This window comes from Nyctibius grandis, chromosome 6 (genome assembly GCF_013368605.1).
Source record: "Nyctibius grandis isolate bNycGra1 chromosome 6, bNycGra1.pri, whole genome shotgun sequence".
Lineage (NCBI taxonomy): Eukaryota > Metazoa > Chordata > Aves > Nyctibiiformes > Nyctibiidae > Nyctibius > Nyctibius grandis.
This window is the reverse complement of record NC_090663.1, coordinates 49,484,437-49,504,191: the sequence shown is the minus strand read 5'-3', so window position 1 is coordinate 49,504,191 and position 19,755 is coordinate 49,484,437. Positions and strand designations below refer to the sequence as shown.

Here is a 19,755-nt window from a genome sequence, read left to right as displayed (position 1 = left end):
CCCGTCGCCGGCAGCCGAGTGCGCAGGCGCGGCGTGGCCGGGGGCCGGGGGGGGGCGTGCGCAGGGCGGCTGCGGGGAGCGGAGGGTGCCGAGGCGGGTCGGGGGCCGCGGGCCGCCGCCATGCTGCTCTCTCGCTGTCCGTCCTCCAGACGAGGTAACGCTCCGGCTTGCAGCGGGGGGCGGCCGAGCGTCCCGCGGGGACGGGGCTGGGGCGGCCGCCGCTCGGTGGGGCGGGGTGGGGTGGGGTGGGGCGGGGCGGGGCCGGCGGCTGGCGCGGCGCGGAAGGAGAGCAAAGGTCGCGGCTGGGGCACGCGCGGGTGTCCGGGCGGCGGGGCCGGGAGCGGGGGACCCTGCGGGCGGGGGACGGTGAGCGGCAGGTGCTGTCAGCGGTGCCAGGGCCGTGGCTCCCCCCGCCGCAGCGACCTCTGTCCGCCTGAAGGTGCTCCCGGCGGGGGGCAGAGCGGTGCGTGAGCACCGGCCGAGTCCGGCCTGGCTGTCATTAACGTCGTTTATTTGTCTGTAACGTGGTGCATAAAAAATACAGGGTTTTTTTGAGTGATACTACCTATTACCTGTTCTGGAGGATAAATTAAAGTTTCTTCTCAGAGATTGCTTGCAGTGCTCCGTGCAAGCGTTCCACATTCCCTTAGCGAGGCTGTAAGCGCTCGGTACCCGTGGAAGCACAAGTTCAGTTCACTCGCTGGGAAGAATCCGGCTGTCCAGGGTTTGGACCTACCTTTGTAATTATCACATGTATTTTGAGCTGAATTTCACTTATTTTGCGCGTGTGTGAAATAATTGACATTTTTTAACTCTACTGTGTAATTCATAGTACCATCAGTTCTGCTCAAATAAAAACATCTCAAAAATGAAGGTGACCTGTTTTAATATATATGTATAGATGTAGTTGTTATCGTGCTTATCACAGAATCAATCGGGTTGGAAGAGACCTCTGGGATCATCGAGTCCAACCATTGCCCTGACACCACCATGTCAGCTAGACCATGGCACTAAGTGCCATGTCCAGTCTTTTCTTAAACACATCCAGAGATGGTGACTCCACCACCTCCCTGGGCAGCCCGTTCCAATGTCTAACGACCCTTTCTGAGAAGAAATATGTATTATAAATAAAAATGTATTATAAAATACATTACTTGTTCTCAGATTGTGCCTAGTTGCAGGTAAAGGATAACTAAGACTCATGAGATGGTATGATAATAGTGTTTATTTTGTTGGTTAAGTACAAAACTGCTGTTAAGAAACCAACGTAGATAATAGTTATTACCTTGTATGTAGAGACCAGTATCCTGACTGTCACTGTGCAGAGTTATAATGCAGGATATTTGTGCTGGCCTTGCCAATCCCCATTCTCAACAAAACATTTCAGTCATAGGATGTTGGTGACTTTACTTACATACTTTTGCAGAAATACTCTACTTTAAATACAATATTCTCCTTCTTCACCCCTGAAATTAGAGAAAGTGAATCCTTAAAGGAAAAATACCTGTCAAGGTGCATTAGTTTACAGACCTTTTAACTATAACTATTTTTGGTGTTAGTTTTCTGAGTACAAATCACACACATCTTCATAGTTTTTTTGTGAAAGAGGAAAATTAGAACAAGAATGTGATGTGTAATAGCCCTTCTGAACAGAGTCCTATTTTGATCATTTTAAACTTTCATTTGGTCCATTTGCTTAAAAAGAAATTCTAATTTGTTTTTGCAACAATTAAGGTGTCTGCAGCAAAGGTAAAGATTAACTGTATCTACTACTGCTAGGTTTGGCTAAAGTGTACTTGGGTTTGAGTCTGAGCTTTTATGGTAGACCATGACATTTACTTTAGACAAACTGTCTAGTATCAGTAGCCCAAACTGTGTGTCTCAACATGTGTTGAGATGTCAGAAGAGATGAACTTGCATGTCCTATCTCTACAGTTGTTTGGTCACTTTTAATGAACTCTGAAATAAATCTTTTGAAGTTCAAAATGAAATAGGAACTTAAAATGTGTTTCACCTGTGTACATGCATGTTATCCCATCAGCTGTCAGAAATGGCTGGCCAGTGTATTGAGTGGTATTATGTGAAGAATGCTTACAGGAGAAGCGCTTTACTCTTTTTTTTTTTTTTTTTTCTGATATAAAATGATACAGCACATTCTTAACTTGAAAATTTAGAAATCTGTGTTTATGGTTCCTCATCTTCACATCACCTGGTAGCCTTTGGGGGGGGAGCTATCATATCTGTTGGGCTGCTTGTGTCTCTGAAAAGTCTAAAAATTTGGAAAATGACTGATTTGACAAATTTGTTTATTGTTTATGCAGCACGTCAGTGCTTTCATGCTCTAAAGCTGATAAAGAGAAACTGCCGTCCGTCACTGCATATTGCAAGATGTGCATCTACTGCCTCTGTGCCTCGCATAACTACGCATTATACAATTCATCCTCGGGACAAAGACAAACGATGGGAAGGTAAGCGAAAAAATGCATTCTTTAAAAGCTTCTTTAGTATTATTATTATTGCTCAGTTTTAAAGACACTGAAATGTGTTGCTGTTTTTTTCTTTTTACAGAAATTCTGTACTCTTAAATACAGTACTAATATTCCAAATGAATTTTTGTGGTTGCTATCTCACAATGAGTGTCTTTAGTTCTATAAAATGGGATCAGATTAAACTTGATCCTAGTTGTTTAAAGAAAATAAATAAGCAGCTTTTGCTTTAATGACTGTCACAAGAAGATTTAATTCTGTCAGGTATGTATCTGTTGGATTTTTTCAGTTGGTTACCATGAGAGTTTGTGAGAAAATAAGATTAATATGTATCTCTGGACATTCCAGTCTCTACATTCAGCAATTTTAATGGCTTCAATTCCAGAAAAGACACTGATTAATTAGTGTAAAATAAAGTCACATGTTCTGACTAAGGGTCTTTTTTCTTTGCTTTCTCCCTTACCTAGAGTTTCACTGAGTGTCTTTGATACAGGTAGCCAACTGGGCTCTTAAGTTTAACATTCTATGATGATACTTATGGTGCATAGAGATTGAGTGTATGTTTTTATGGTAGATCTCCTTGCAACTTAAAAAGAGCTAATTTACATTGGGATGCTGATGTCCTTCTGCACTCTTGCAAGTACTAAAGTGGTGATTCTGTTGAATGTTTAACCTCCTTTTATGCAAAGTAATGCTTCTGGGATACCCAGTATCACAGAGCAAGGTTTAGTGAGAGACAAGTTGGGGGAAATTGGAGATTTGCTTATGTTATTATCTTTTTTCCTATTAAAGGGGTAAACATGGAAAGATTTGCAGAGGAAGCTGACGTCGTCATTGTTGGAGCAGGCCCTGCGGGTCTTTCTGCAGCTATTCGACTCAAACAGTTAGCTGCTGAGCATAGCAAAGAAATACGTGTTTGTCTGGTGGAAAAAGCTTCTCAGATTGGTGCGCATACGCTGTCTGGTGCTTGTCTTGAGCCAAGGTCCTTAGAAGAACTCTTTCCGGACTGGAAGGAGCGGGGGGTGTGTATGAGCATATAAACACCGCAATTAATCGCTGGCTTGTAATGAACTCCATATCTGACTCATTCTATTATGACTTAGTACCTCGGTACCATTGGTACTTAATACTATTTTAAAATATGTTGATCTAACAAAGCAAAAAAGCCGTACCTTCTTTTTAGTCTGTTTCCTCTAGTTCGACAATGCTAAACTTTTGTGTCTACACAGATATGCTGTGGCCTTTGCTCTTTTCTGTAGTAGTCTTACTGCATATCCTCAGTATGTCTGGTGCATCCTGGGATGCACCACACTCACTGCGCTTGTGCCGAATCCAGCTCCTGTGCATGAGCAGTAAGATGGTAGATCTGTAGCAATGTCAGACTTGTTGCTTCTATAAAATAGTTCTTCATAGTCTCAGGAAATGATGCATAGCACGCTGATTTTTGTGCAGGCATGGTGGTGTGACAGAAGCCTAAGATGCTTTTAGGAGGGAGGATAGCAAGAGATGAGCTGCCATCTCTGTCAGAACAGCCATCCGACTTGCAGCTGGCTGCCTGCTGTCACCTGGGAGCTGCAAGAAGTGGGCTGTCAACTAGTTGTTTTGTCTTAGTGGGCTAAACATGCAAGTTGAGCTGCCTTCTGTAGAAAGGTCTAGAATATTGATGTAGTACAAGCCTGCGTACAAACTACAGAAGTGATTTGCAAGGCCTGTTCCAGCTTTTTACCTCAGTAGTTGTGCTAATTCTTGCCTGATGACTGCCTCATAAGGTACTTTATCTTCTCTCTTATGATACTTTCCTATAGAAGTGCTTTATTAAACCTTTAATTGGCTGCCAGTTAGATTATTTTATTTTATTTTATTTTATTTTATTTTATTTTATTTTATGTTGGTTTTGTTGGATTGGGTAGAAAAACATAACTCAGTACTCTTTCTACTTTCTTTTTTTTTAATGTAGGCTCCACTTAATACTCCTGTAACTGAAGACAAGTTTGGAATTTTAACAAAGAAATATAGAATTCCAGTGCCAATTCTTCCAGGTAAAGTTTGGTGAGGTGATAGAGAGTAATCTTTCTCAGTATCTTTTTCAACTTTTCCATGAATGAAACAGTTTTGATAATGAAACAATTGATTTGATTCATGTAGTACAGCAAGTGTATGTAGAATGTAACAGCTTCCAGTGGTAGGGTCCCTGTAGATAACAGCTGTAACAACACGTGACATTACTGTGAAGATAGTAGTTGTAGAAAAAGATACGACATGTGATGTATACAATTTCTGTTACTTTGCTTAGTGTTCTACGTTTTACGTGTGTGTGTCTTTTTTGCCTAGGACTTCCGATGGTTAATCATGGAAATTACATAGTACGTCTGGGCAATTTTGTGAGTTGGCTTGGTGAACAAGCAGAAGCTTTGGGTGTTGAGGTGTATCCAGGCTATGCAGCAGCTGAGGTAATAATGACATCAGTGTGTGTGTGTGAAAAGCATTTTTGGAACCCCATTCACTCCACTGCCAGTTATTTATACATTCACAACATTCCTCTTAACAGAAGCGTATTGTGAAAACTGTGTTTCAGTGTCTAAATTCCTTGGCCCAGATCCAGCAAAGTGCAAGTGGATCATACAGTATGTTAATAAACACATAATCTTCACGTTTGAGCATTAAAGATGTAGTGAATAGAAGTTCTGCATTAAAACTTGTTATAAATGGATTAAAATGACAGATCATTAAAATGTTTTTTTTTTGTCTATTTGTTCGAATATTTTCAAAGGTTCTTTTTCATGAAGATGGTAGCGTGAAAGGAGTAGCAACTAATGATGTAGGCATTCAAAAGGATGGAGCACCTAAAGTAAGTAGCTATCTTCCCCATAACTAGGGGCCTAAGTATGGAAATTGTGACATATCTGCTTCTAGTGCCATCAGTAATCTTGCTACAGCCCAAGAAAAAGTATAAAATTCGGTACCTGGCTTCCCTCTCTGCATGTTAAATGGATCAATTACCCCTGAACGTTCTGGTCTCAGAACATTGTAAACTTCTAAGATTAGTGAAAAAGCCTTTGCAGAAAGGAGGTGTGTTTGAGGGTGACTTGAAGGAAATATTGTAAGGGTGCTTTGGCATATGTGGAATTAGGAAACAAAGGAAAGGATTCCAGGAACTCCTAGAAAAAAGGTGAAATAGAAAGCTGTTTTCCAGCTGGTAAGTAGCAACATGTAAGAGAGTGTGCTTCTGGCTGATTTGTTTTCTTTGATGTTTACAACTGCAGTCACATTTGCTGACAGTCTGTCTACCTTGTTGGGGCAAGGTACACACGGGATCTCTATACCTTTTTGCTGGTTGGTCACATTTCTGTATCCAGAAGTTTACTTCCTGCCCTCTTTGGCTGGTTTTTGGTGGAAGCCAGAACCTGTGATAAGCATGTCGCTTTCTGGTGCAATACGAACAGTTAAATTGACACCTCAGAATAACTCAGAACAACTTTCATACAGAATTATCTGGCTACAGAAATTCTGGGTACAGTTTTTTTCTTAAGATTTACTTTCTTTTGTAAGGTTTCTTACTAGTTACATGGAGTTTCGAAGAGATATTTACTTTCACGTAAAAATGTGGGCTATTTTTCCCATTTAAGGCAGGGGAAGAGAAGAAAAAACTTATTCTTGCTTTAAGGGAATATAGCCAATGGAGGAGGCAGTGGTGGCAGGGAAAAGTAATATATTTTTCCAGTATGACATTGTCCCCTGGAGGGGATGGGCACATGCTTGTTGTCAGGTGTGTGTTTTCTCCAGTAGGAGGCGCCAGTGACACGTACTGCTTGCTGCCCTAATAACGACGGGGGTGGGGGTGGGTTTGGGGTGGTTTTAAAGTGGGAAGGAAATATGATTTTTTTTTTAAAAAGCATTCTCAAAACCTATTTTTTTTTTTCATTTATTCTGGAAGAACATGTGTATTAACTTCTTTAATGTATGTAATTAGTGTGCCACTACTGCAAACTTTTTGAGTATTCAAGTGTTTTAACTGTCAGGTAGGTCAGCTGATACTACCTCCAGCATATAAAGGTTCAGGTAAATAAATGTAGTTTGTATAACCTTCAAGGCAAGGATATCTTCAATGTGTTTGTACAGACCCTAATCAAATAGACTTGTTAGTGACTAGGGTTTCACCTTGCAGCCACCACCAATCAAACAGAAATGCCAATGGTAAAAATAAACAGTAAAAAGTTACACGTCAATTCTTTTGTAGATGCTGGAGAAGAATGTTAACTGTGATATACAACTTTGCACATTAATGAATTTGAAATATTTCAGTAATTTCTGACATTTACAATGTGGAATTATAGTTAATTGATTTTATATAAATCTACTTCAAATTGGAGAGTATATATTTTTAAGCTTTAGATCAAGTAGTAAGACCCTGTAGTTCTCTTAGTATTTTGTAAGATTAATTCATTTTCACATTGACAATCAGAAATTCAAAGAATACTCAAAAAATTTGGCAAAATCTTGTAACTCCTGTTTAAAGGTAATTCCCGACTAGAGGGAACACTTTCATTTGCTAGCCTTTTTCAGAGGTTTCCAACCAGTAAGCTACAAGCAGCTTGCACCTGAGAAACAATTCAAAACCAAAGCAATAAGCTTGTCCTGGACCTATGGTGGCTTTAGGCACAGTTACCTTGAGATGCTTTTTTTGCATACTGCTGGCTGGCTTCATCCAAAATTGTTCTCATGAGCTTTTTTGACATTAAACTTTCTGGCTCAAATCAAGCTTTTTTTTCCCTGCTGCTTTTTTCTTCTTTTTAAGTTTGTTTTTTTTCTCCTACAAGGTTATGTACGTTTAAAATCTAGTAACCTTACATTGCAAATACAATCTAATGAAAATCTAGACTAACGTGCTCACATATGTAGGTGACTTGCTCATATATGAGTATACTGGTTCCACTTCTCTTACTCTGAATCTCGTTGGAATTTTTTATGAGAAAGTTTTTTATAATGATACCTAATGTTAGTGTAATTGTACTGTATGTTTTACCTTGTAAGATTGGTGTAATATTATTATAGTAACTTTATTCTGAGGTAGTAGATTCTTTCAGGGGCAGGGCTAATGCAGGTTTTTCTGATCTGGTGTTTCTCTCTAGCCTCTGGCATACATATGTGTGTGGGACAATGTTTTATTGTAATGTGACTTAATGAGCAAAAATTAAAGTGTGAAGCTACAGGTTAAGATTCTTTGTTCTGTCAGGGTTCCTTTGCACCATGTGAATGAGCAGATGTCATATAAGTATTGTCTGATCTGGAAAAGATTCTCTTTTTCAGTAAAAAATGGCGATTCACTGTAGTGCTGCTTAACTGGAATTCCCTTACAAGATTTGCTGGGGGTGCATCATGGTTAGGTGGAAAAGACAACTGGACTAGAGCCGTAGCTTGCAATGATTTGTAGGTTCTGGGCAGTGCCACAAAGTAGTGTAAAACCTCTTTATTGCCCTCAAAGTTCTTGCTACAAGTTTGGTGTGGCACAGGTCTAACTGCTGATGAAGTGCTCTTACTTTTGCAGGCTACCTTTGAAAGAGGCTTGGAACTCCATGCTAAAGTCACAGTCTTCGCTGAAGGTTGTCATGGACATCTAGCCAAACAGCTGTACAAAAAATACAATCTAAGGGACAGCTGTCAACCCCAGAGCTATGGCATTGGACTGAAAGAGGTATCACCTGCATAATTTTTACAATTAAGGAAAATACTGTGAAGCTATAAGGTAGTTTCTGTTTGCTTTTAAGCTAATTTATGTAAGAGATTAGAATGATAGATTTTGAGTTACACTTTCAGACTTCAGAATCTTTGCTATTCTGAAGCTGATCAGAGAAGCTGGTCCTCGAATATCCTGACTGTTTTGTTTCAGCTGCTTCTTCTCTGATAGCTGTGTAATAACTAGAGGTACCTGTGAATCCACTCTGTCTTAATTTGATTCCAAATTACATTCATTTGTGAAATCTGTTTTCAGTACTTTCACTAAATGAGAGGGATTCATGTTGCCTAGTTGTAGGGGGGTTTAGTACCTGAGGAGGGGAGGAAAAGCTTTTTATGGGTTTTCTGTATATTCATTAGAGAGAGAGAAGAGGGATGTTCCAGATGATAAGTCCTGCTCTCTGAAACATCTTCTGGATGACCTTTTTTTTTCCCCAAAAATCCCTTCACTGGGCTTATAAAATTGGGATAAGGATCAGGTTTCCTTTCTGAAATATTTTATACTTGGGGAAATATCACTCATGAAAAAGAGCTGTATTATTTAGAATATGTTCAGAGTTTGACTATAACATATTCTTTATTTATTATTTTAAGCGCATGCTTGCAGCTACAAAACATTTGTTAAATAATTAGTTTACACTTCTGTAGAGAATAACCACTCTGTAAATGTTCCTACATATGACATAGTCTTAGTTACAATTTCTAATACCTAAGTTGTCGTTAAAGCAGAGTTTTGCTGTGGAGTTCCTTTGCTTCCAGATGATGAGACTGTGTCTGCTTTAGCAAATAGTATGGTCCAATAGGGATGGATCTGTAAAGTGAAATAGTTGGTGCTGATGAGGTGATATCCATACTAGGCACATTTCAGGGTTATTTTTACTTCAGACTAGCTCTGATCTACTCCCATGGGCTGAGTGTCCTTTCGTGGCTGGAATGCTTTAGGTCGGCTTCTGGAGCCTGTCTTACGGTTTAGTTTCATGTGAAAGGAATCCAGTTCATGCGTTCCATGGCTGCTGTACAATGTGAACCAAAGCACAGTAAGTGGGAGCAGTCAGGAGTCCCCCTCAGAAATGTGCTGCTTAATCTAAACTGAAACATTAACATAGATGTACCCTCCATGCTTGAGCTGATCTAATGATTCTCAACTGCCCTTCTGTCACTAGACTGCACCTGGCATGTAACTCCATAGTGAAGAGATGCTTTGTGAAATGAGCAGAAAATTGGCTCACTAGTGGAAACATGAAGATGCTTCTGCGAGTTCACTATGGGTCAGATGAGCACTGGAGATGTGTAGGAGAAAGCAGAGAGAGGACACAGTGTTTGACACCAAATATTTAGATTAACTCAGGCATATTGTTAACCCTGACCTTGAAAAACTTGTGAGGAAATTGCAGTGATTCATATGAAAAAATAATGGTTTTAAAGAAAGAACTCAGTGTAAGCGTTGTAGTCCTTAGCAGAAGTATCTATCGAGAATCTTGTGGTTGAATGAAAATTTTGGGTATAGTGTTGGACTGTCAGTCATGTTTTCTGATGCGCAACATTTCAAGAAAGAGAAGTATTAGGAAATTCTTAAATGGTAATCCAAAACCAGTGTACTTATTACCTGGTATTTTGCTGTATGAATTTATGCATTGTCATAGCAGTACATTACTTTTCTTCTATATCTAATTGTGTGTTTGTCTTTTATTATATTATTGAAAGGCCATTACTTTGCAATATAAAGTAATTTTTTGGTGATATTCATTTCAGTTATGGACTATTGATGAAAAGAAATGGAAACCAGGAAGAGTAGAACATACTGTAGGCTGGCCTTTAGACAGACATACATATGGAGGATCCTTTCTTTATCACTTAAATGAGGGTGAACCTTTAGTTGCTCTTGGATTTGTGGTAAGTGAAGTTGTTTTTTTCATGCTTGTTTGTTGTTATTTAGTCTTCATTTTATGCAATTTCTTTTCTGTGTTTTACGTGAAGATGAAAACACAAGAATAGCAACAGAATAAATTTAGTACTTTCTCAGTCTTAAGTGTGCATATTCCCATATTAGGGAAGGTTAATTTGTCATATTAATCTGTCTTTAATCCAGTGTCTTTTATTTAGAACAAAATGAAAAACTTAACAAATACGTTTTTTTTGCAAACCAAACAAATTTTGGTAAAGCCAAAACCAGATAATTAATCAAAACTGTGCTTGCAAAATTTTTGCAAATTAGGAAACTTCTAAATCATGTACACTTTGTACAATTCTGTTTTCCTCATTCGTGTATCATCCTTGGGTGCGTAGGAAGTTAATGAGAGAAGCTTATAAAGTGGAAGCAATCTGCAGTTCCACAAGGAGCATCCCTGCCACTTCTGAGATCTTCAGTTTGTTCTTAACATTCTTCACCCCTGTTCGCCTTGCCCTTTTTAGCAACTGTCTTTCTGAATTGGACAGGCAGCTTCTTCCTTCTTATTGCCTCTTTATCAGAAGCACTGAGATCACTAGAGAAACTGTGTTGTTCTGCCAGCCAGTGATGCAAGGAGCAATGGTAGGAAATGTTTTTCTAGCACCTAAAGTCCTAAGTGACTCATGCGCTATTTATCCTGTGCGTGTGCTTTACACACAGATGTTGTAAGAGTCAGGGACACGGTCTGGACTTCTAGCAGCATGGGATTGAGGTGACTCTTTGGTCTCCTAGATTTCAGAAGGATTCCAGAGTGTCTGTGTGTGGGTGAAAACACTATTTTTGTCTAACCATTTTGTAAGAAACATTGAAAAAAAACTTGTTAGCTTTTCTCAGACATGCATACTTGTCGTATGCAGATTTCTAATACTGGAATTAATAAGTACAGACAGTAGGCTTTCAAATTCTGTTTGTTTTTAGAAGGGTAGACAGCTTTGATTCTTACAGAGAATGGTAATCGGTAATGCTCATATTATCTCCAGTTCAGGTAGGAGAAAATCAACTTTTGTGTGAACATACAAGCACTTTTTTGTCTTTGAACTTTACACCTATGTCAGTCTGAGCTGATTCTTGTAGAATTATCTTCCACTTATTTTGAAAATTGTTCATTAATTTTATCTAGCAAGGAAAGTAGATGCAAGCAGTGCTCTAAAAGCAGCCAGAGAAATCAAGGTACTGTTTGTCACTGACTCATGATATATTTTGTTATTTGTCTCAAATAAAGCTTACAGGAACCAGAAATAATCCCTTTTGCAAAAGAGAAAATTCGGCAACATAAGTCCTTTTAAGAGTATACTAAAGATGGGAAATGCAGAGTACTCTTTGGACAAATTCTCAAATGCATAAGATAAGAATCCTGGGTATCCAGCCAATTGGCAAAGTCTTTTTCCCCCATTTTCTGCTTTTGTCTTTGCTCCCCTGTGCTTTATTACAATGGATCACCTAATTGGAAATGATAATTGACTCCGCTAAACGATGTGAAGAACTGTTCAAAATATGTGATGACAAGGACATAACTATCTAGAAATAATTGTTTACCTCTCCTTCCAGCTTTTCTAGGGCAAAGATGTTTTGAAACACAAATTTAAAACAAGTTTTCATGCTTATCCTGCCCACTAAACCATATTTAATTTAATTTCACTATTTTATTTCTAAGACAGATGGAAGGTGGTTACAATGCAACTCTATTTTCCATGCTTCAGGTTTCAGGTAGGGCAGAGAACAGTCTTACAGCAGCAAATTCTCAAATTTGCTTCTACTATACTGTTAATAAAATGTATTTTTGACAGTAGTTTCTTTAAGTAGAAAGATCCTGAGGTTGGTTTAGTATAAAGTAGATTTGAAGAGTTGATGTGGTAATATGTGATTGTTTTCTTTTCAAACTTTTCTTGAAATTTCATACTTTATTTTCATTGATGTTGCACCTTTTTTTTTCTTTAAGGTTGGTTTAGATTATCAAAATCCCTATTTGAATCCATTTAGGGAGTTTCAGAGGTGGAAACACCATCCTAGTGTACAGCCTACTTTGGAGGGTGGAACAAGGATTGCCTATGGTGCCAGAGCATTAAATGAAGGAGGTTTCCAGGTAACTTTCATTAAGTTCTTTACTTTGAGTTCTCTATGGCCGTGCTTTTAGTGCTGTAGATACGGGTTGCATGCTGTTGGGAAACGACTGAACTATAATAAAGATTAATAAGGCCAAAAGTTTTGCTGGACAGAAAAGCCTTGTTACCTTGCTGGATACTGGCTGCTGAGATTTGCTAGGCTTAGGCTCTGTCATACTAAAAATCTTCTGACATAGTCACTTTATTTTCTAAATGAAATATAAAGTAGAGTTTATATTGCAATCAAATGTGTTCAGCAGCAAAGAAGCTACAGGTAATTCTTTGTTGTGCCTGGAACCCTGGGGAAGAGAGGGTAGCACCACTCATCTGGGAACTTAGAACTAACCTGTGTTCATGATCCACAGCCTGGGGGGAGGGCCATTCCACTCTGCTCTCTGACTACTTTGTCTTTCTTTTTTGAATCTCCTCTTCGGTATAAACGTGGCTTTGTGCAGCTTTTGCAATACAAGTAGAATTTCAGCAGCAGCATAACTCTTGTCACAGCCTCGTGGAATTAGGCTTTGACACCAGTGTGCATGCCTGGGACTGAGTCTTGTGGGTTTGTGAAGCAACTTCTTGGTGCCACCTGTGATACACATTTAATCAGTCTGCAGGTTGATTACTTTGTCCACTCTCAAGTGGAAATATGTCATATGATGTTGTAACACGACGGTGTTACTAGCTTATTTCAGAAACCATTACTAACACAGATAAGACACAAAATGCCAAGATGTTTTAATCTAGACTTTTATACAAGAGGGGCTTCTCTTTCCACCGTGTGTGCTGGTTTCTCTATCACAGATAGTCATTACTGAATTTCTGGCTTTGATGAAGGAGCCAGATTGTGACTTCAGTTGCATATTTCTTATAGTGCTTGAAACATACGGCTGAAAGAACATGGTTCTTTTAAGTCACTTACAGATGTTGTTTGTGCTAAGTTACACGGACAGTAGGACTACAGCTCTTGCACATCTCTGCCTAATCTTTGGACTTCTTTGCTGGACTTAAAACAACATGTCACTTACTTTGCACTGTTCCTAATATAAAAGCATGGTTTTTGTTTTTTGTTTTTTTTTATTATTTCGTGTACGTAGAATTGTCTAGTTAACGATGAAGTCACACTTTGAAATGGCTGTTTTTAATACACGCTTTCAGTAAAAAAAAGCTTTATTGATGAGTCACTTAGGAACATTTTTAAGATTAGCTCTTCTTTTGCATGTCTTGCTTTGATTAATAACTGTAGCAGTCTGACTCATTTGCATTACTGGAGTCCAGGAATATTTTCTTATGTAAGTCATTCTGTAGCTCCAGTTTTCGTTTTGGTGACAGTATTGCATCAAATAGGTGTATAAAATTACCATCAATCTAAACTTTTTTGTTTCTTATAGATAACCTTATGACCATGTTCTTTAGTCTTTAACATATAGTGATACTAAGTTGGTGTGAGAGAGAGAGTGCTCTTGGATGTTTTCCTGAATTTGTAGCTTTTTGGAGTATCTGGAGGGAGGGTACAGAGTTTAATGGACTACATCTACATAGCTTTTATTACTTTTGTTTATTAAAATTGCAAAATCAAGCATTTAAAATTAAGAAATTCCCATGCAACCTGTTTTGTCTCTATTTTATCAAAAACTTTGAAAAGATTTAAGAGTTTTGTGGAAAAAATAAAAGGTGTTGCTGTTGTTGAGCAATGTATATTATGAATATCAGGGGAAAAACCTTCATATTGATGGCCTGTGCAAGTGTCAAACGTTACACTCAAACAGATTTTCAACCCTGAGCTGAGCTAAGGGGAGGAGAACGTGTGGTTCCCTGTGTGCTGGCGGAGAGGACTCTGCAGGGAGCAGGAGTCTCCCCTTCTTCCTTTCTCAAAACCTCCAAACCAGCCTTGTTTTGTCTGTTTGCTGCTAGGAGGGTGGTGGCTTCTTCAGGTGCTCGAGGTTGAAAGGATCTCACCCTGTATCTCAGGGGCAGGGAGGGCTTGTGCCACGCTGGCATGATGTGTTCCTTCAACTCGATAAACTGACTGTGAAAACAGACACCAAGTGCCATAGTACTACTACTAATAATTACTAACAAAGCTGCAGTATGTGTGTCACCTTTTGTGTTATATGACTAATCTCATTTATCCTTTGACAGTATGTTGGTCACTAAGAACCTATCCAGTGAAACAGTTGTTACAGAAGAAAAATACTTGATCTTTTTATGTAATTCAAAGAGTCAATCAAGAAATCTTTCTATGCTTATGTCAGTGCTGCATCATTGCATCCTAACAGATATGACAGAATAACTGTTTTCAGCCAGAGGTCTTGTGAAAAGAGGCCATCCTACATACTTAATTACTTTGAAATACTGTTATGTAGCTGAACTTATGACTTCTGAAAAGTAAGGTAAAAGTTGTAGTTGTGTTTTCAGCCTAAATTACCTTTCCTACGAACCAAATCACTAAGTTGGTAATTAAACAAATTGCCCAAAACACAGGGGAAATGCTATGTAGTACAACTTTTTTTTTTATTGACCACTATATGAATATGGAAAAGTGGCCAGCCTGGGTGAATAGCAAACAGGTAACAATTGAACAAGCAGAAGAAACATATGTTTGTTTCAGATCATCTTGAATTCCACGGGATACATTTTTTTTTATATTTTTCATGAAATAAAACTGCTTGTTTGGGGTCAAATTATTTAGGCTATTAAAAAATTAATTATTTCAGGCAGCTTTAATAAAAGCAGGATGCTAGATTCACAAGCGCTGCTCAGTACTAAAGACTTTCAGAGGAACGCTAGGTTCATAATGTAGCTTCAGCAATTTCAGACCTAGGATTTGATCACAGCTTTCTGCTCAAAGTGCTGCAGTCAATCTGTGTTTTGAAGCTCTTCCGTGTCTAAAATCCTAATCTCATTGAATGAGGGTGAGAATTACTATCTTGATAGTTGAGGTATTCCTTAGTTAATATAGGCATAAAACATAGTATGTTAATGCTATAGATCTGATGTTTGCAAATCATCTGGCTGTTTTAGGTCTGAGTTGGCTTCTTACAGGAGTTAGACAATGATTTTGCACCAAAAATGTATTTGTTGGCTGCTGACCAACTTCTAAAATAAAGGAGACCTGGAGGGGGGCGCGGGGGGGGGCACTATGCAGGTTCATAGAAAAGATTTGTGGAAAAAAGCACCAAGTTAGATGAGATGCATACGACTGACTGTGTGGAAAACCGCAACACAAATCTTTTTTTTTTAAAGAATTCACTTAAACTTGAAGGAGGAGAACAGCATCTGCGGGTGACATTACCACAGTCTTGTTGCAGACAAAGCAACTGGAGAGAAGATATAAGGAAACGTTGTCTTGTCATTATTTTATACTGAGCCCCAGTACAATGGCTGTATTCTTATTTGCTTACTATGCCAAAATTCCTTGATTAAGTGGAGTAACTCTGATGTATTTTTAGATAGTGCACATGCAAGTCTAAAAATGTCAAGGACACTCCAGCCTCTTGTCGGTTTCAATTCCAGAACGTTATTTTCACTTTAAAAAAACAAAACCAACCTACCAAACTACCTTTCTGTTTCTTCTTCAGTCAATACCCAAACTCACCTTCCCAGGTGGATTATTAATTGGTTGCAGTCCTGGACTCATGAATGTTCCTAAGATCAAAGGGACACATACCGCGATGAAAAGCGGCATGTTGGCTTCGGAAGCCATCTTTAGCCAATTAATCAATGAAAATCTCCAGTCAAAGACAATAGGTAAGATCGCTGTACTTTGATTTGTAATTACCTTGTGTTCAGTTGGAACCACCAACAGTTTAGCAGTAACTAAATGTGTCTGAAGGAATTAGTTGGGAATGCAAATATATCATGAACTGAGTGTGGTGGTTTAAAAAGATATCTGTTGCTTTTTTACTATTTATACTGTTAAATGATTTAAGAAAGAAAGAAACTAATAGTTTTGCTTAGTTATTCTTAAGTATTGATCCTACTGCTGGAACAAAAATATGCCTCTAACGAGCATCTGAAAATTAAGCTTATGCTTCCTGTATAAGTTAACAAGAATAGTATATATTTAATTCCTACAAATATGTTAAAAATTAGCACTTTATGATTCAAAAAGTGTTACTGAAAGACTACAGAATGAGAGAGAAAAAAATTAAAAGGAACCGATTAAATGTAAGCAAAACAGGGTGAGATTTTTCAGGTTTGCTCTTTACTGTTTTGTTAATCCGTAGGATACTTTTTTCCTTCAGTCCTCTGCTGTCTTTAATTTTATAGTCTGCTCAGTTTGAGACTATGTGTATTTCCTATTATATGTAATGCAAGCACGTTGAAGTAATCACCTGATCCTGATGGCATTGTAGCGAGTTATTTAAGCCTTGGTTGTTCCCTTGAATCTGTTAACAAAGACTGTACAAAGAGAGAACCCAACTAGAATTGCAGTCACTCTGGAGATGGACACTATAGCCAGGTGCCACATGATTATCATCTTAGAAATCTCTTCTCTCTAGTGGTGGATTCAGTCCTAGTGAGCTCTCATTCAGCTGAAACATGCAATACGCGTTGCCACAGAGGGTATGCTGAACAATTAAAACTTCAACTAGTATAACAGGGTAAAATGCTTAGAACCCATCAGAAACAATAAACACTCTTATTGGGTAGTGTGCCACTCTTGTTTGATTATGGACGGGTTATATAAGCTGCTTCCAGTTTCATCAAGACAGTAGAATATTACAGCCCACTTTCTTCTCTGCGCATAGGTAAGGAGCTTTTTTCAGAGCCTTATGCGAGACAAAAAACATGGACTGAAGCATGTTTTCACATATAGGCAAGGATTAAAACTTATTATTTGGAACATCTATTCCTGTACAGTAGTCATGGAGAATGGTGAAAGGGAAGCTGTCAGAAAACTTTCATTTGAAGAAACATTTTTTTCCAAGATAATTACTTGGCTTTAACTCCACTGCAGTAGATGTGTCATGTCAAGTGTGCAATGTCTAGTATTTGTAAAGAATACAATCAAAGAGTTTAAATCAAAAGTTTGTGGTCTAATATATATCTCATAAACTTGCTGATTACAAAGGGAGAAAAATTGTTCTCTAGCACTGGCATCATCCATTGGGCCATAGTCATAGTTACTGAAATCAGAATGTTTGTGGTTGCATAACTTGTAAAGGGAAAGCTTTTGAACTTCACATTAAAATTACAAACCTGGCTCCTGGATCACAAGTAAACTCTGCTGATCTGTTCTTTGATTCTATGAGCGAGTAGCTGTTTTCCCATACAGATGCCAATATAACCACCTGGCTGGTTATCTTTATATTGTGCTGAGGTTTGAGGCAATTTAATGCTCCTTGTGTGTCATTCAGTAGAAGCTGTGAAGGAGCAGTAGGTATCTGCTGATAACTGCCAACAAAACAGATCTCTTCAAGAGGCTGAAATCCATTGTCTAGTATATTCCTAGGTTGCTATCCTGAAATTCTCATTTTGCTGCCTTTGTTGATAACAATTGCCTTTATTCAGCAATTATTTATTTCAAGGATAGTCTTTATGTACTGTAGGTACCTAACAAGTAATGTACTGCCTTAGGACTTGATGTGCAAGAATATGAAGAGAACCTGAAAAAGTCCTGGGTCTGGAAAGAGCTGTATGCAGTTAGAAACATCCGACCGTCCTGCCATAGCTTCCTTGGTGTGTATGGAGGAATGGTTTACACAGGTATATTTTATTGGATACTGAGAGGAATGGAACCATGGACATTAAAACATCCAGGTAATTTCGTTATCTCTTGAAAGAAGATACTAAACGTGTATTTCGGTCTTTTCTGGTCTTAGTTGAAGCTAGAGCACATCTGGTCAAGTGGCGAGGCCATAAAGTGTAGAAAAGAAATCAATGATAAGGCAGTGAAGCAGATGCTGTCCTGTTACCTAGCAGATAATGTAAATGAAGACACTGAAACACTATTCTACTTAGCAAAGCTTTTTCTTTCATGAAAGAGGTTACCTTTTATGAAATACTTCATTCTAATGACAAGGGAAGTTAAAATAGCTTAATTAAATTGTTCTTGAGTAACCGCAAATTACAGTAATTCTATACTGAAACTTATTTACTAAAAATATATTTAGGACCAGATTTTGCTCAGCTCAAGCCGGCCAAAGATTGCACACCTATTGAATACCCAAAGCCTGATGGAAAAATCAGTTTCGATCTCCTGTCGTCTGTCGCTTTAAGTGGTACAAACCATGAACACGACCAGCCTGCTCATTTAACTCTCAAAGATGACAGCATCCCTGTGAGCAGGAATTTGGCAGTATTTGATGGACCGGAACAAAGATTTTGTCCAGCAGGTAGGTAATAAAAATGTGTGTCTGAGCTGTTTTTGCAAGTTGAAAAACTAAGTACTTCAGGAAGAGTACACCTGGCCTACTACTGACTTACTTCAAGCATTCTATCCCAATCCTCCTTCTAGAAGAGGGTTCAAGTGCAGGTCTTAAAATACATTAACAGTACTTTCATGACAAAATAATTAGTAAACATGGAAGAAGGCAGTTGAATTACACTAGTAATATACTTCATTATGCTTGCTGGTAAGTAGTAGAGTATACATGCAGGGGGAAACTGTTCAGTGAAGTGATAGCTCTCTTTTGCTCTTCACAGGAGTTTATGAATATATCCCTTTGGAAACAGGAGAAGGATCAAGACTACAGATAAATGCTCAGAACTGTGTCCACTGCAAAACATGTGATATTAAAGACCCAAGTCAGAACATTAACTGGGTAGTGCCTGAAGGTGGAGGAGGACCAGCTTATAATGGGATGTAAACTGACAGGAAGTCTATTCGGTGATTTCTGATCACAAACAAATAAGTTGGAGTATTTTATGCTGCATTGTAATTAAAGTACAGCACTGACTTGAATGTTAAAGAATTTGAGGCTAATGTGCCATTCTGAATTTTAGGTATGACTGTTGCATTAAATAGAAAGTCGGTGCCTTCTGGTTAAACCCTAAGCCTTATTTAAATATAACTTCCTTACAGAACTTGTGTGGCAGGCAGAAGAAAGTTCTTCTCAGACTGACAGAGGAACTTTGGATCTTGAATTTATTGCTGAACTTCAGTGGTAAGAGGAGCCATATCCAGAACTGTGGGTATGGTGGAAGAATTTAGCACCTACCCTTGAGAAAAAAGTATTTTCTCTCTCTATCTGGAGTTGATATACTATATGTAATCCTACCCTGCAGTAGGGAAAATACATCAGTCTAGAAAATTGTCACTGCTTTTAAGTGTTACACATTTTACATCAAATTGACAGATTTTTTTTCCCCCTGATGACAATAGGGAGCCCCTCTGCAATACAACCTGTAAAGCGGTTGAAAAAAAAAAAGTGTAATACTTGCACCTTCATTGTGTGTCTTACCAGCATTTTTATTTCTTACAAGAAATCAGGCCTGCTCAAATAAAAACTGTAACAGAAACTGCCTAAATTGTCTTAGTGTT

At 38.5% G+C, this 19,755-nt stretch overlaps 1 protein-coding gene across 1 annotated transcript; it reads left to right on the top strand.

Annotated features, from left to right (window-relative positions):
* Positions 1 to 44: 44 nt before the first annotated feature.
* ETFDH (electron transfer flavoprotein dehydrogenase) lies at positions 45 to 19,733 on the top strand. Its single transcript, XM_068403577.1, has 13 exons — positions 45 to 154; positions 2,322 to 2,468; positions 3,279 to 3,508; positions 4,444 to 4,525; positions 4,818 to 4,936; positions 5,257 to 5,334; positions 8,032 to 8,178; positions 9,972 to 10,112; positions 12,107 to 12,250; positions 15,848 to 16,016; positions 17,850 to 18,032; positions 18,386 to 18,607; positions 18,918 to 19,733. The coding sequence occupies exons 1-13, from the start codon at positions 121 to 123 to the stop codon at positions 19,079 to 19,081; spliced, it is 1,860 nt and encodes a 619-aa protein (XP_068259678.1). The 5' UTR covers positions 45 to 120; the 3' UTR covers positions 19,082 to 19,733.
* Positions 19,734 to 19,755: the final 22 nt, after the last annotated feature.

Excerpts from the sequence above, each read along its gene's own strand:
- ETFDH (XM_068403577.1), top strand. The coding sequence starts at position 121 with ATGCTGCTCTCTCGCTGTCCGTCCTCCAGACGAG. Across the intron at positions 4,937-5,256 it reads CAGGCTATGCAGCAGCTGAG|GTTCTTTTTCATGAAGATGG; the intron begins GTAATAATGACA and ends ATATTTTCAAAG. Across the intron at positions 12,251-15,847 it reads TAAATGAAGGAGGTTTCCAG|TCAATACCCAAACTCACCTT; the intron begins GTAACTTTCATT and ends TTTCTTCTTCAG.